General features: G+C 41.0%; 2 protein-coding genes across 3 annotated transcripts in view; one reads left to right on the top strand and one right to left on the bottom strand.

Annotated features, from left to right (window-relative positions):
• LOC132979734 (EMILIN-1-A-like) overlaps nucleotides 1-2,566 on the top strand; it is a 30,931-nt gene extending 28,365 nt beyond the window's left edge. For both annotated transcript variants that reach the window (XM_061045600.1, XM_061045681.1), the window contains 2 exons: nucleotides 210-344; nucleotides 473-2,566. In XM_061045600.1, the coding sequence (XP_060901583.1) occupies nucleotides 210-344; nucleotides 473-795 (458 nt within the window). In that variant the 3' untranslated portion in view covers nucleotides 796-2,566. The remainder of the gene's footprint in view (nucleotides 1-209; nucleotides 345-472) is intronic.
• LOC132980569 (NLR family CARD domain-containing protein 3-like) lies at nucleotides 2,380-14,678 on the bottom strand. The gene is made up of 13 exons (XM_061046809.1): nucleotides 14,355-14,678; nucleotides 13,064-13,154; nucleotides 12,732-12,860; nucleotides 12,156-12,251; nucleotides 10,533-10,611; nucleotides 9,516-9,738; nucleotides 7,532-9,338; nucleotides 7,253-7,426; nucleotides 7,000-7,173; nucleotides 6,735-6,908; nucleotides 6,365-6,526; nucleotides 6,172-6,218; nucleotides 2,380-4,192 (listed from the first exon to the last, which is right to left on the bottom strand). The coding sequence occupies exons 2-13, from the start codon at nucleotides 13,138-13,140 to the stop codon at nucleotides 3,660-3,662; spliced, it is 3,675 nt and encodes a 1,224-aa protein (XP_060902792.1). The 5' UTR covers nucleotides 13,141-13,154; nucleotides 14,355-14,678; the 3' UTR covers nucleotides 2,380-3,659.
• Nucleotides 14,679-16,671: the final 1,993 nt, after the last annotated feature.

Below are 16,671 nucleotides of genomic sequence, written 5' to 3'. Positions count from 1 at the left end.
TAAACATCCTACTGTGATACGACCAGAGAAAGTTTCTCCACACTATCTCTACATTACACTTTGGATACTTGAATGTGTGTTTATGTGTGTCTGTGTCTGTGTGTGTGTGTATGTGTGTGTGTGTGTGTGTGTGTGTGTGTGTGTGTGTGTGTGTGTGTGTGTGTGTGTGTGTGTGTGTGTGTGTGTGTGTGTGTGTGTCTTCTTATCAGGGCTACCTGGTGCCGATGCTCACATACCCAGACTGTCGTTCTCTGCTGCTCTCACTGTCCCCATGGAGAGATCAGGAACCATCGTCTTTGACAAGATCTTTGTTAATGAAGGAGACTTCTACGACCCAAGAACAGGTAAACGTGAGGGGAGGTTGAGTCTCCCCTCTATGTTTCTTCTGTTGGCATAGGACCACCTGCTGTCCTCATCCAATCTTGCTGAAGTGTTACCTGGTGCTAATCCTGACTCATTCTGTCACCTCCAGGTATTTTCACTGCTCCAGTAGACGGACATTACTTCTTCAGTGCCATCCTGACGGGTCACAGGAACGAGAAGATTGAGGCTGTTTTGTCCAAGTCTAACTACGGCATGGCCCGGGTGGACTCCGGAGGCTACCAACCTGAAGGTCTGGAGAACAACCCTGTGGCTGAAGCTAAAACCACTCCTGGATCTCTGGCTGTCTTCAACATCATCCTGCCTCTGCAGACCCGTGACACGGTCTGCATCGACCTGGTGATGGGCAAACTGGCTCACTCTGTAGAGCCCCTCACCATCTTCAACGGCATGCTGCTGTATGAAGACATGTGAAGAGTTCATACTGGATAACCAGGACAACCCTGTTTAAGACTCATGACAAACCCACAGGAGGCTGCACCCTGAAGTATGATGTCACTTCTTCTTTCAGGAGTGTTTTTATGCTGATGACAGAATATTTTAAACAAATGTTCACGCCCGAAGAGAGATCACTTGTTCCTAACAGAACTTTGACTGATTTTGTGTGTTTTTTTAATTTTAAAGAGAGTGTTTTTCACTTCACATCTGGACGATTGAACGAGTCAATTTATTCATCTGACTGGTTTAACCAGTCCGCTAAAGTGATGTGGTCCGAGGACCTGAAGTCAGAGCAGCACTGTGAAGACAGAAGTGCCCGACAACCAGGACCAGCTGTTCCTTGAAGCCTCTTACTGCTGCTATGTGGAATTACACAAACTCTTGTGTGGAACCATTTCAGCGTTCACAGTGGAAACTGCAGTTAGCACCCTCTACAGGCTACAGAGATTATTACAGCTTCAATGTGAACCAACAAAGTCCTCATTGCTTCTTGCTTCTTCTTATTGTGTCCTAATTCAAGGGTAGCATCCTTCCAAGGGCCCAGCCTATGAAGGAAAAAGCCTTCATGTTCAGCGTCGACCTCTCAGGCCCATTAGAAATAAAACGGTCTGGTCTTCAGAGGAATCCCTGTTTGCATCACCAGCTGTTCCCTCCCTTACTTCCCTTAAAGCACTGCCCTTGTCACCTAGCAGCCTTGACTGCTGCATCAGAACTTGTTAACATAACTTAGATGATTTGAAGTTTCAAAGCCCCCCTTTTATTTTGTAGTATAGGTAGCTATTTGATTGAGTTAAAAATCAATTCCTCACAACTAAAAGTGTATTACTTGGCCATTTGGGAGTAAGCAGTTTGAATTGGTGTGCACCTTGGGATATATTGGGCCACTGAGGATGTTCTGGAAGGACCTTGAGTGGTTTGGTGAGAAGGACGCATTTGAAGGAGGCTTCAAAATGGGACAGTTACAGTCACTCAGCTGTGATGTTATCAGTGTTGAAATGCACGCCCTGAGGGATGGAGCCCCTGAATTGGGACACAGCTAGAGCCTCACTGATGGAGGTTAAAAAAAAGTCCTGAGGGTGGCGCTGCAGGAAACATTATGAGGTCACTTTGATAAACAAGGCCCATCTGGAGCAGGAAGTTGAAGTGAACATTTATTGATGATCTGACTGTCATGTGTTAAGATATCTGACAGTTGTTGATCTTTGGACTGGTAGATGTGATTATGGATTAAAATGTTGGGACAGACAGATGGACGCTCATCTTAAACCCTGCTCCTGGCAGGTCTGAAGTCATGGCAACAAATGGCGGTGTGACTTTAAAAACAAACCAGGCTTTTTGCTCTGAAGCTCTATAAAAGCAGAATGTGTGTTCTGTTTGATTTAACGACTGAAATGAGTTCAGATTGTGAATGTTTTATTATAAGATGCACCTTTTATTGTTATACCTGTATTTGTATGTCAAATATCACATAGTTCACATAAATGTTAAAATACTTAAGGACAAGGATGGAATTACTACATTTTTTCTAGCTTTAACAAATCCCTTTAAACCAGAGATGGCAAAAAAATAAAAAAAACATCATATGCTTTACTTAAGTTAATGTTGCCACAGTGTACACATACTGCTTCCTGAATGTTTTTCACAATAAAACATCGAGACGATTGTTCAGGAAATGTCCTTTGTGAATTTAAAGTAAAATGACGAAAATTAAGTTCTGTGTCACAGAAATAAAAAGTAAAGTAAGAGGCTTTGATTCACTCGATACATTTATTTTGAAGGCCCTAAACAGGTTTTTTTTTTTTTTTTTACAAAGTAACAGAAATATTGTCAGAGGGGAATAAAGACACACGGATTCAGACGAATGAGAATTACTCTCATTTTACAACTGTCCCATGGGCGCCTTTGGCTCAGTGGTAGAGTCGGACGTCTCTCAAATGGAAGGTTGGGGGTCTGATCCCCAGCTCCTGCAGCCACATGTCCAATGTGTCCTTGGGCAAGACACTTAATCCCAAATTGCTCCCTCAGTGTATGAATGGGATAAGTTACTTCTGATTGCCACTTTAAATAGCAGTCTCTACCATCAGTGTGTGAATGTGTAGGTGTGACCTGTAGTGTAAAAGCGTTCTGAGTTGTCAGAAGACTAGAAAAGAAGCTCAAGTCCATTAACTGCCCTGACCCAGCTACGGGCCGTCATGTCGGCCCGGGCTTGGACAGAGAATCTCACCTCTGGTATAGATACGTAAGAACAGGGACAGTCACTTCCTCTGAGCTCTAGCTTAGTCTGAAACAGGGAATGGGAGGTCAATATTAGCCCATCGAGGTGACAGAATGTGGATGCTATTTAAATTTATCGCAGTCAACAGAATCTATTCATAAAAATGATTTTTTTGGCCTGTCCCCAACTAAGGATTTACATAGTCGAGACTGATTCGTCAAATTTTGCCTTAAGTCAACTGACAGTCGAAAAATGTGTTGTTGATTTTTGTGATGATTGATCTATATTCTCATTTGAGTTAAATAAACAACAAATAAAATAACAATTTATTCTATGATAGGACATAGTTTTTCTTACTCATTTAGTCTGCATTAATGTGACATTATATCGATATCACCCATGTCCAATACAGCAGGCGACCATTTTAATTTGTCAACCAAGAAATAGATTTTTATCACTAAGATAAAAAAGAACCTTATTCAGTAAGTGTTCGATTTCAAAAATAGAAGAAATTGTCAATATAATGATATACAAATTGGATCTGTGTCTGACTCTTTGACAGATGGTCATTACATTGCAGAGTGTGTGTGAAGGAGAGTCAGCAGAATGTCTGAGACTCTTAGACCTACAGAGAGCACAGAGACACTGATGAACTATAATATCTGTTCTGGAAAGCAAACCCAGCATAAAGAGGCTCAGTGAATGTGGTTTTGAACGTGCGGAGGTGCACCAGCGTGCCATCATCAACTATGTAAAAGGACAAAGTGCCACCAGGATGGTCCAAGTACACTGCTACTCTTTCTGAGGAACAGGAGGGTGAGATGTATGTTCCAACACCATTGTGACAGACTTTATAACCACCATATATAGATCTTCTCAGACTCCAGGACTGATCACAATCCCCAAACTCTAATTCAATTACTCCTCTGCTGTTCTTTCTTCTGTAAGCCACTGATACATTAACATCTCCTGTATACTCAACCTCCCAGTAACAGCGACCTGTTAAAGCATTTGTACAAAACACCTGAGGACATTTGAAACTGTCTGGATGATCAGGATAAGGCTGATACTTCTCCACATAAGTCACCGTCCTTTTGTCAGCAGACAGTGTGAGGTTTCTGCTCAGTGTGTTTGTGTCTACTTCCAGTTCACAGACATCTGACGGAGAAAAAGATAAATAAATCAGAACAATCACACTACATATATACTGTCTATTCATACCATCAGAACAATCCCACAACATGTCTATACAAATATTATACACACACACACACACACACACACGCACACATATATATTTATAATTATATATTATTGTGAAGATGCTTCTTGGCAATAATTCTTATTCCGTTGGAAAGCCTGTTTATTTCCCCATTAAATGGTGCCACAATCTTCCCTTGTAGAAAGGTGGTGCTAGGGATGATTTAAACAATTATCGTCCCATCTCCAAATTACCCTGTCTGGCAAAAGTCATGGAAGCCTGAGTAAATAACCAACTCAAGCTCTTTCTTTTCCACCACTCAGTACTGAGCCCGCAGCAATCTGGTTTCAGAGCCAATCAGCACAGTTTCAGCCATCACATTGGTGTCAAATGATATAAAACTAGCACTAGTCAAGAAGCATCATTGTGCTGCTCTTTTTATAGATCTGTCAAAAGCTTTTGATATGGTTGATCACCACATTCTTTTAAAGAAATTATCTACTATTGGGTTGGATGAAAGTGCATGTGCCTGGTTTCAGGATTACTTGTTTGTCAGTGTGTTGAATTTTTGTTCATTAACAGAGGTGTGCCACAAGGTTCAGTCTTGGGTCCCATGCTCTTCACTGTTTGTATTAATGAAATTATTTCTTGTTTGAATGGTTGTCATGCCCATCTCTGTGCAGACAACACTATTTTGTATTGTACATCAGATTCTATAAAGTTAGCCATCAAAAACTTGTGACTTGCTTTTAATTCTGTCCAAGAATATCTCAATAGCCAAAAACTGCTACTTAATGAGATTAAAACCAAAAGTATGCTATTCTCCAGAGCCAAAAATATTGATTATGAGAGGGGACACATATCTTATCTAAGTGGCTCAGAAATTGAGAGAATACATGAGTATAAATATCTTGGCGTGTGGCTCAATGAGTAATTTACTTTTAAGTTCCATGTTGAAACTCTTGTATCCAAGTTGTGACTGAAAGTTAGCTTTATGTACAGAAACAAATCAAACTTTCCATTATTGTGCAGAAAAATAATTATTGAAGCTCTATTCTTATCAGTGATGGATTACGGTGATGTCAGCTTCAACAGTAAAGCCTCTTGACGCCGTCTATCACTCCGCCCTCAGGTTTTTAACTGGTGATAGATTTGGCACACATCACTATGAGCTGCATGAGAAGGTTGGTTGGCCTTCTCTTGAATAGAGACATTGTTTTTTATATATGTTTAAGGCTCTTATTGGTTAACTTCCACCTTATATCACAGAACTGTTGAAGTGGAATTTGGGCACCTACATGACTCATTCTTCTGAGTGGCTTGTCTCACAAGTCTCACAAGCTTTTACTGAACTCTGTAAATCTGCATTTTCTTTTGATGCCCCAAATTCATGCGACGCCCTCCAGCAAATTCTAAGCATCGGAGTTCTCCCCTCTCCTCCAGAGAGCACTTTTTGTGCAATGCAATAAATATATATATGTATATGTGCATGGTTCAGTGCATGCAGTTTTTTACAACACTCACACCCCAATCCAGGTGGCTGTAATGCTTGTAACTGTTGCTAACAACCGCTGACATGGCGGAGCTACAAGTCTCAACTGCTTCTATAAATTAGCTGTGGTCACAGTCTATCATTGGAAACACCTTGTTCATGCTAAGGAATTAGCTTAGCATTGGGGTCCTTCTCATCCTGTAAGGGTTTCATTGTTGGATAACAACCTGTGTATATGTGGAGCTTAAAAGCCCCCGGATATGAAAGCAGAGAGTTGGAGGCATTACTTATGAGCCTATATGCAATTGTAGAGAACCATGGCTGGGTTTAGCCTATAATTGAAAGAGCTGCATGTAATAATTACAGACCATTTGCATGACCAAAAGGAAGAAGAAAGAAAATACATGCATATTTCACAATGTAATAGTCTTTTGACATGCTTACACTTTTTGATACCAGGTTTAAGTCTCTGCAGTCCACCATAGTCCACCCTGGAAGCAGAAACAAATACACAAACAACCTCATACAACTATGGTTGTTGTACATCTACCATTCAATATAAAGTAGAGAACACTGGTAAGTCAGACAAACAGAGAAACTGTTTGAAAGCAGCTTTTGTCTCTCTTTAATTCCATACTTGAGGCAGCGTGGATCCTCCATTACAGCAGACAGTTGCTTCACTCCTGACTCAGAAGGTTGATTGTTGCTCAGGTCGAACTTTCTCAGATGGGAGGGGTTGGAGCGCAGAGCTAAGGCAAGGGATAAACATCCTTCCTCTGAGATTAGACAGCTTGACAGTCTAAATGAACACACACATGCACAAACACAGATATTTACAGTTATTTACGGGAACCATTGCCCATACCAATGAAAATATGTAATAATGCTCTAAATAAATATATACTGATTTACATATTGTATGACACAGGGGTTGAGTAATACTTAACAAATTCATTTTTCCTAATGAAATTTGCATTGATTGCTCTTTAAACCAGTTGAACCCTAACCTTAATGTTTCCAGTTTACAGTTTAGACTCTCCAGTCCAGCAGACAGCAGTTTAACTCCTGAATCCAGCAGGTTGTTGTCACCCAGGTCCAGCTCTCTCAGGCTAGAGGACTGGGAGCTAAGAACTGAGGACAGAGCTTCACAGCTTCTTGCAGACAGTTGGCAGCTTCTCAACCTGAAAGGTATAGTCAGTCAGTTAATTTAGAGGTAAAACATGCCAACCATGAAGACGCTGGATAAAATCAAACTAATAGCTGATTCCTGACCTGAGAGTTTCCAATGTACAGTTTGGACTCCTTAGTCCTGCTGAGAGTATCTTCATCCCTGAATCCTGCAGGTTGTTGTTACTCAGGTCCAGCTCTCTCAGATTAGATGGCTGAGAGCTGAAAACTGTAGACAGGTCCTCACAGCTTTCATGAGACAATGAGCAACCACTGAACCTGAAAAATATTTTCAATAGGTCCCTTCAATGATTAATATACAAATCCAGATTATAATTTTGAAAAGTTGAACACTTACCTGAGTACAGCTAGTTTGCAATTTGGAGTATTTAGTCCGGCAGAAAGCAGCTTCACCCCCAAGTCTTGCAGGTTGTTGTTACTCAGGTCCAGCTCTCTCAAATTAGATGACTGGGAGCTGATAACTGAAGACAGGGACTCACAGCTTCTTTCTGTCAGGTCACAGCTACTCAGTCTTAACATGATCAGGAAAAACACAGAAAGTATGTGCTTAATGACATTGTTGCTTGACAAATAAAAACTAAATACATTTGATGTGGATAGTTATGAATGCACATACAAAGCTTTGTTGGAGGCTTTAACCACTGGCAGGAGCCTCAGAAGAGTCTGCTCTGAAACAGAGTATTTCTTCAGGTCAAACACATCCAGGTCTCTTTCTGGTGACAGTAAGATGAACACCAGGGCTGAACACTGAGCATGACTTAGTTCATCAATCTCAAGACGTCCTGATCTCAGGTACTCTTGGATCTCCTCCACTAGAGAACTGTCATTGAGTTCATTCAGACAGTGAAACAGATTGATACTTTTCTCCAGAGACAACTTATTACCGATCTTCATCTTGATGTATTGAACCGTTTTCTTTTGGATCTGTGAGCCATGTCCTGTCTTTGTATGATGACATTTTAGATGTTTCTGATTTGTCTCTACTGAAAGACCGAGAAGGAAGCGGAGGAACAAATCCAGGTGTCCATTTGGACTTTTCAAGGCCTTGTCGACTGCACTCTGGTAGAAACTTGTTGATTTGTCAACTAATAACTGAGACAACCAGGATGGTGTCTGTTCTTCTGACAGAAGATTAACACCAGAGGTGGTGAATGTCAGATGGACATGAAGAGCAGCCAGAAACTCTTGAATGCTGAGATGAATGAAGCAGAGCACCTTTTCCTGGTACAGTCCTCTCTCCTCTTTAAAGATCTGTGTGAAAACCCCTGAGCACACTGAGGCTGCTTTAATATCAATCCCACTCTCTTCAAGGTCTGATTCATAGAAGATCAAGTTGCCTTTCAGCAGTTGCTCAAAAGCCAGTTTTCCCAGAGACAAAATCACCTCTTTGTTATTTCTATTCCAGTGTGGATCAGTCTCAGCTCCTCCGTCATACTTAATGTTCTTCAGTTTGGACTGAATCACCAGGAAGTGAATGTACATCTCAGTGAGGTTCTTGGGCAGCTCTCCTGGCTCTCTTGTTTTCAGCATCTCTTCCAGAACTGTAGCAGTGATCCAGCAGAAGACCGGGATGTGGCACATAATGTAGAGGCTTCGGGATTTCTTGATGTGGGAGGTGATTGTGCTGGCCTGCTCCTCGTCTTTGAATCTCTTCCTGATGTACTCCTCCTTCTGTGGGTCATTAAACCCTCTGATCTCTGTCACCCTGTCAACACACTCAGGAGGGATCTGACTGGATGCAGCTGGTCGTGTGGTTATCCAAAGCTGAGCAGAGGGAAGCAGTTTCCCCCTGATGAGGTTTGTCAGCAGCACATCCACTGAGGTGCATTTTGCAACATCAGTCAGGATCTCATTGTTGTGAAAGTCCAGTGGAAGTCGACACTCATCCAGACCATCAAAGATGAACACGACCTTAAAATCTTCAAACCTGCAGATTTCGTTTTCCTTGGTTTCAGTAAAAAAGTGATGAATGAGTTCCACCAAACTGTACTTTTGTTCTTTCAGCACATTCAGCTCTCTGAAAGTGAATGGAAATGTGAAGTGTACGTCCTTATTGGCTTTGTTTTCAGCCCAGTCCAGAGTGAACTTCTGTGTTAAGACTGTCTTCCCAATCCCAGCAACTCCTTTAGTCATCACTGTTCTGATTGGTTCTTCTCGTCCAGGTGAGGGTTTAAAGATGTCCACAAGTGTGATCATAGTTTCAGGTTGGTTCTGTTTCCTGGATGCTCTTTCAATCTGTCTGACCTCGTGTTCATTATTGACCTCTGCAGTCTCTCCCTCTGTGATGTAGATCTCTGTGTAGATCTGATTCAGAAGAGCTGGGTTTCCTGCTTTAGCAACCCCCTCAAACACATACTGAAACTTCTTCTTCTGGTTAGACTTCAGTTTATTTCTGCAATCTGCAGTTCCTTCAGTCTGAGTTCCTAAATAAACAAAAGAGGAATAAGTAAGTGGATCCTCAGCAAGTCAGGTTTTCTAAATATTTAAGAGTCTCAACATTCTTTCCTTATGTATAAGTTTAATTTAGACATGTAAACCTCTAAACCTTGATGTCTTAAACGTATTTTTAAATCTTATTTAAGCTTTGAAAAAACACTTACTGCTCTGCAGGCAGTCAGCTAGATCCTCCTGTTTCATTCTCTTCAGGAATTCCAGCGTGATCTTCAGAAATGCCTCTCTGCTGACCCCCACCTGCTCGTCTTCATTGCTGACCAGCTTCTCCTCTTCCATACTCTGTAAGCATCCTGGGTCATTTGAAGACAGAACCCTCTTAATTCGCTTCAGCTCGTTCTTAACAAAAGTGACGATGCTCTCCTCAAGCAGCTGGAACAGATTGATAAATTGAAAGTTTAATTTTAGTAAAGTGACACAAATTTGTCAGTCTGAAGACCCTACTGGCCTTAGCAGACCAGCATAGAGACTGTTAGGACCATCCATCCATCCTTCAAACCATCCATCCGTCCATCCATTCATCCATCTATCCATCTATCGGTCCGTCTGTCTGTATGATCATTACTTCCATCCATCCATCTATCCATCCATCCGTAAAACCATCTATCCATCCATCCACCAACCCACCCATTAATTCATCCATCTATTCATCCATCAATCGGTCCGTCAATCCGTCTGTCTGTATTTTCATTACTTCCATTCATCTATCCATCTGTCAAACCATCCATCCATCCATCTATCCAACAATATCTAAACTCAGTTTTTCTTAAAGTAATACTGTTGAAAGTGATGTTTAATCCGTAGGAAAACACAACTCAACCCACTTTATGTAACCTTTCTCACCAAATGTTTGATAGAGCGTCTCTCATTAAGGGTTACTCTTGTGCAATGAATATATGGAGCCAAAAATGCTTTTAATTAATGTGAAGGAAAAATTGGCCAGGCCCTAGTTCTTCACAAACTCCCTTGTGAGTCTCGGTCTCAAACAACTAAAGTTTCTTTCATAAACAAAATAACTCCTCATGATGCCAGGGCTTAGTAATATACATGAGTTCTGGAATACTACATAATGTTTCACATGTCCTTTACCTTGAATGTCACATTATCACTCTGTTTTGATAATGGCTATATAAATGTAGACAATTATTACTATTACATGTACACACCATTATTATGGAGTCCAGGTCTACTTGATGTCGCTCAGTGGACTGATCGCTAAGAACCTTTGAGTCTGTCTGCTGTACTCTGTGGAGAAAACATAAAGTTTTGGGGACTTTCTTATTGAAATCTGAAAAATGGTTAATTGAAATATTTCTAAACTGATAAACAAGTTTCAGACCTTCCAAATGTTTGTATTTGGCAAGACCTTCATTGGTGTTAACTGCACTATCCTGAGAGTGAAACTCAGTTTTGGGTAATATTTTCAGACTCAAAGCTGGTTTTACCATTTTAGTTGTCTTCTTTCTCTAGATATGAGCACGCTTGTCAAAGAGGCTGAGGCAGAGTACCAAGTCCAAAATACATTGAACAGCAGCCCATTGGGTTTTCAGGCACAAATTTAATACACTGTTTCTGGGCAGCAGATTTATCCCTAAGGTTATTTTTAAAAGCCTACCATGTGGACAAATCCAGGTCCCTGGTACCACAAAGTACCAAGTACCTTTCCCAATGCCATTTCCCTAAAAATTTAATCAGAGTTTTTGATAGAAACATAGGAGGTCCAGTGTACTATCAGTATAGAGAATGACAAGCTAACAGGTGTATAGAGCCCACATAACCAAAACAGAACAGTATTTTATGTCCTATAAGTTTTTTTTGTCAACATGGCCCTACCAAAAATGGTGAAGGAGGAACATGTTTCAACATCCCCTTAGCAGCTTTAAAACCTCCGCACTCTCTCACATTCTGCAGCACTAGGACTTGTAAATGCAAAGTGTTGGCTGCAGGCATAGTTGTTGAATCAGAGAAGAATAAGCAGATATGTTCTTTATACATCAGTCCACAATCAAGACAAGATGTTGGATGGTAGTAAAGATTTAGCTTCACCAAGACGACATATACTTCATCCACTCCAAGTTTAGGATTGCTTACATTTTTGGAGCAGATGATAGCTTGAACCAGGAAATAGACCAAACTAGATTCAACCCCGCCTTTATGTGGTGTCAGAGTAGTCAAACAAAAAAAGGCTTCAGTTAAGGAGACAATAAAGAGAGTTTGGTAAATGCCCAGTTCATGCACTTGACATCATGTTTTCCATAAACAAAGAAGATGAATCTAAATGTTTATGATGTTCTGTTACTGTAGTCAACCATTTAGTTTTCTTGTGTTTTGTGGGTCCTCATGTTCTAGTCTTAGAACACATACTCAAATGTCTGCTCCAACGCTGCCCTTAGGAGAATACTTAATCCAGGTAAGGCCGGCTCTATGCATAGACAATATAGGCAAGCCCTGAAAGTTCTGAATGGTTTAAATTTATAAGGCCAAAATGGCTGTAGCTGAAAATGCATTCAGGCAAAGTGGTACGTTTCTGCTGTGATACCATAGCATGGGATCAGATCATCCCTAGTGCTGAAAGATTGTTAACCTGCTCAAATGATTTATCTACAATCACTATTATAAGCCTTAATCCAACAGGTTCTATCTTTGAAGTTAGCCTAGGCTAACATACATTCAAGTCATCTTCTGTTGTGGTTATTGGAAGGAGCTTTTCCAAAGACATAAACATATTGATGTTCTTTCCTCAGCGGAGTCAGATAATAACAAACATCAGTCAGTTCTATAATACTTACCCTTTATTGTCAAAGGTAAGAGGATCAACCATAGACTGGTCACTTTTCATGGACACATGGCTCAGTTCAGGACCGTCCGGTCTCTGCTGCTGCATCCTGTAAAAATTATAAAGTGATGAACAAACAAGTTTCAACTTGACAAATGATTACATTTGACCAGATTGTCTCCAGATAAAATATAAAACTGTGGACACAATTCATACTTTCCAAAAAGATGACTTTAGATGTTGTTTTTTTATATCATTATACAGCTTCATATTACACAGAACATACAGTTCAGCCTAACAAACCATGTTTGTAATGTTTCAAATATTGATTGCTGCAGAACATCGTTTGTGTTTGGCGCCTAGGCTCCGATAGTATCACTCCTCACAGTTTTATTTTACATGCAGAAATTTGAGGAATGATGGGATGATATCTTAAACCCCCCAGTCGAAGCCTACAGGTGGATGTTGGTGGTGCTCAGAGACGCTGCTTGTCAACAGGCAAGGCAGGCAACTGCTTGGAGCCTGATACCAGTATGGGGACCCCTGAGGGCTCACAGCAACTGAACTGTGACAGTATGTGTGGACTCACTCTGTCTCTGGCTGTTTAAAATCTGGTGGTGGAGTCATGGACTGAGCACTCTTCAGGGACACACAGCTGGCTGCAGATCCAGGTCTAGGTCCAGGTTCAGGAGAGTCTGGTGTGTACTGCTGCTCTGGGCTTTAACACACACACACACACACACACACACACACACACACACACACACACACACACACACACACACACACACACACACACACACACACGCACACACACGCACACACACACACACACACACACAAACAGAGCTTAGAGTGTGAATAAGAGCTTCTCCCTGACATGGAGAAAAGTCACAGCCAGTAATTAGATCACCATTTCACCTCTGAGCTTCATGTTCCTGATGCAGGGTGGTTTTAGAGGGACCGTCTCCCTCCTCTTCGTTCTCACACTGATCCATCACAAAGCTCAAACCTGCAGAGAGAGCCACACTCCGTCACTACAACAAGGTTTACACCAACGACACAATAGCTCTCATGTTATTGTAATTTCTTACATTGTCCTAATGGGAGTATTTTAACCTTGTGATTTTATATTCACGTTTATTGTTTATTAGCCCGAGCTGATTTGTACTCTGGGGGCCGGATGGGAAGCTTTGTGGGGCTGGATGTGGCCGCCGGCCGCCAGTTGATGATCACTGGCCTAGTTGTTAGTTCGTACCCCATATAGCCTACAGTCCTTTAGGTTCGAGGTCGCCGGTTCAAGTCTGACCTATGGCTGTTTTCCTGCATGTGGTTCCCAGATCTCGCTCTCCTGACTTTGTCTCAAGACCACTTTTTGGAGGTTTCGTTTAAAAATCAAATGCTTTTTGACTCTGTCTTGTCTCGAATTCAGACTGGGTGGACTCCGGATTTTTATATCAAGACCACCAGAGTATTCTTTTCACATCATTACTTTGACCTGAAGGATTTCTATCCCCCGTTGTTACAGTCTAAGTGAGTGACATGCCCCCTGCACAGAAAATGATGATTTTCTGTGATATGTATGGTCTTGATCTTGTATCTCACCGTGCCTTGTTCTTGGTCTTGATCCCTAAATGTCTTGGTCTGGTCTCGGTCTCAGAGCACTCTGGTCTCGGGTATGTCTTGGTCTCAGTTAGTGTGGTCTTGACTATAACAGTACTTGGTCGTTGTGTATTTTTCTTGAATGAGAAAACATAAAACTAAACTGGAAATACTACCTGTGTTTGCTCATTCTACCCTCTCTCCTCGAGATGCATTTGAGTTAGGAGGATCTCCATGAAGGTAACAATTGTAGGGTTATGAGAGGAGAGAGGACGTGAGGACGATGACGACAGTGTTTGAAGACTGTTGTCATTTAGATAAATGGCACCACAGCGTTTATGATCCAAGCGGTCCGACTAGTTCTGACACATTTTTTTACCTGTGATTTGATCCTATAAAATCAGTCTGCTGTTTATTCTCCTCAGAAACTATACTTACAGAGGTTCATCAAAATCACACTTTGAACACTCTCATGTAACACAGAAAGAAATACTTAAGAATCAGAATCCTCTCTGAAAATCTGAACAATCCAAAAAAAAAAATATTATAAACAATCAGACACAATGTGCTAAAAGTGATCCTGTTCATTAAAACATTCCCAGACTCTTACCTGAACTCGCTTCAGGTTGACTTAAGGACAGTTTCCACTTCAATGTGTCGATTGAACACTGGGAGAAAAGATGCAGCTCATTCTGTCACGTCAGTCCTGGTCTTTTGGGGAATCTGATCAGAGTTCAAATCTATAAGGAGGAGGGTGAGGAAAGAACCGGTCTGACCTGTGACACAATCCAGGGCGTGTCTCAGTTTTTTGTACTTGGCTGGCTTAACTTTTGCACTGATATCTAAGGCATCGACATGAAGTTTGCGTGATTCAAAAGCATGTATTTATCTTTTCTGTCTCCAATGCTGCACCTAAAACAGTTCAACAGTCACAGGTCTGTTTCTGTGGACTGCAGGGGGAAGCTGAGACAAACCCACACTGCAAAATATCTAACCAAAGCAAGTGAATTTGTTGAATTGATCGTCCAAAATATCGAATTATGCTTATTTTAAGCAACAATTCACCTGACGGATTCAGATGAACAACTCATTTCAAGATGTAAAAAACAAAAAAGGAGGGAGGGGGAGAGCGGGAGGAGAGAGGAGAGGAGAGGTATGACGGTAGGGAGGAGCACAGCAGACAAAATTGTCCTCTGCTCGAGCTGCAATCACCTGTGGCCTGCATTGTTGTGTTAGCATGCTAATGCTAGCTCGTAGCTTCACATTTCATGTAAATTGACACAGAATAACCGTGATCTAAAAACTATTACCTAACATCCAAATAATCAGTGACTGTGTTCTTCTTCTTCTCTCTAGTCCTTGACTAAAACAGCTTTTATACACAAGGGGAGGAGCCGGCCATCCCGTCCATGTAAACACGGCTCTGACAACAACACAGCCAGCGGGACTCGAGCTTCTTACTCATTGTAGACAGTCATGACTCAGAGACACATTTACACAGGATAGACTTGATTTATGATTTATTTATGTGGAACATTCTTCCTTTAAGTCTCTTGAAATGAGATCATTTAAATTAGTTAGAATATCTAATTTCAGCACATTTGTTCTCATTTCAGTCATTTATTGCCTCCTGCATTGGCAAATAGTTTTACTTATTATAGGGAATTCATTTTTGTTTTTATTTACTTGAAGTACGATGTTTATCTGGACTTATCAGGAGAATGTAACTTACAATAAAAGTATTTATGTATGATTGACAAGAAATTTGGTTAAATGTACTTGTATTTGAGTTTCTGCAGTGTAAGCAGCTCAAGATGAGACTGTTTGATGAAATGACCACCAGAGGGCAGCAGAACCCCACAGATAATTTAACAGGGCACGTCTCTACTGTCTCCACGTGCGCTTTAGTCACTGAGTGAGTGTTTAAAACAGACATACAGACAGTTCAGTCAGTAATCTGTACACTTTGAAAACTGAAATCTTACCAAGCGATAACACACGGTTCACCTGACAAGTCCAGACACAAATCTCATGTAAAGGTGTAACACCTGAACTGTTTGTAATGAGTTAAATTATCCATCAATGCAGCATGCCAGATTTAGGGAAGTTTCTTGAAATGAGATGTAACTACGTTTTTCTTTTTGCACTTGAAGCCCGTTTAACTTTTTACAAGCAGTTCATATGAGCCGACATCCTGCACAATCTACTGCTATAATTATCATATATGTTGCTCATGGCATTATTAGAAAGATTGGTCTGATATCACACTCAGCTGTTCCTGCTAATACTACACATACGTTTACCATCATTACTGATTTGTAGCTATAAATGTGTAGTTGAGAATGACGTCACAGCCGAGTTGAACACATAGCGGTTGTGATGTGGCAACAAGCCAGACACCAATATGGACGCCTTCAGGAGTAGCTTTATTTTGTTAGCTAATACCAGACGATAACGACACAATACCTGATAATATGTGCGCGAAAATAATAAGACAACATGTCCATGGATAGAAGTTTTAGCATGATACTATCCGTGTGATCAATTTAATTACACTACAAGAGGACTAAGCTGCTGATATAATGTGAAGTTTGAATGTTACTGTTGATGAACCTAGCAGCCATGTTGGAATTTAACTCGGGCTACTGAAGATTCTGTGAGTTTCAAAGTCGGAATCCTACTTCAGGGGAGCATTCCTGATTATGACATGGGAGCTGGATGGGAAGCTTTGGGGGGCCGGATGTGGCTGTGGTTATATTGTTGGAGTTGGTGTAAGTGGTTTTAGTATTGGTGTCAATGGCGGTGTTACTGTTATGTGTATGGTTGATTTTGGTGTGTTTGTTTGTGGGATAGTACAAGTGGTATTAATGTTGGTTTAAGTTGTGTTACTGGTGGTGTTAGTGGTATGGGTGTATATGTGCCCGTGG

This window comes from Labrus mixtus, chromosome 1 (assembly GCF_963584025.1).
Source record: "Labrus mixtus chromosome 1, fLabMix1.1, whole genome shotgun sequence".
NCBI lineage: Eukaryota > Metazoa > Chordata > Actinopteri > Labriformes > Labridae > Labrus > Labrus mixtus.
The sequence above is the reverse complement of the archived record's forward strand: the minus strand, read 5'-3'. Positions and strand labels throughout refer to the sequence as shown.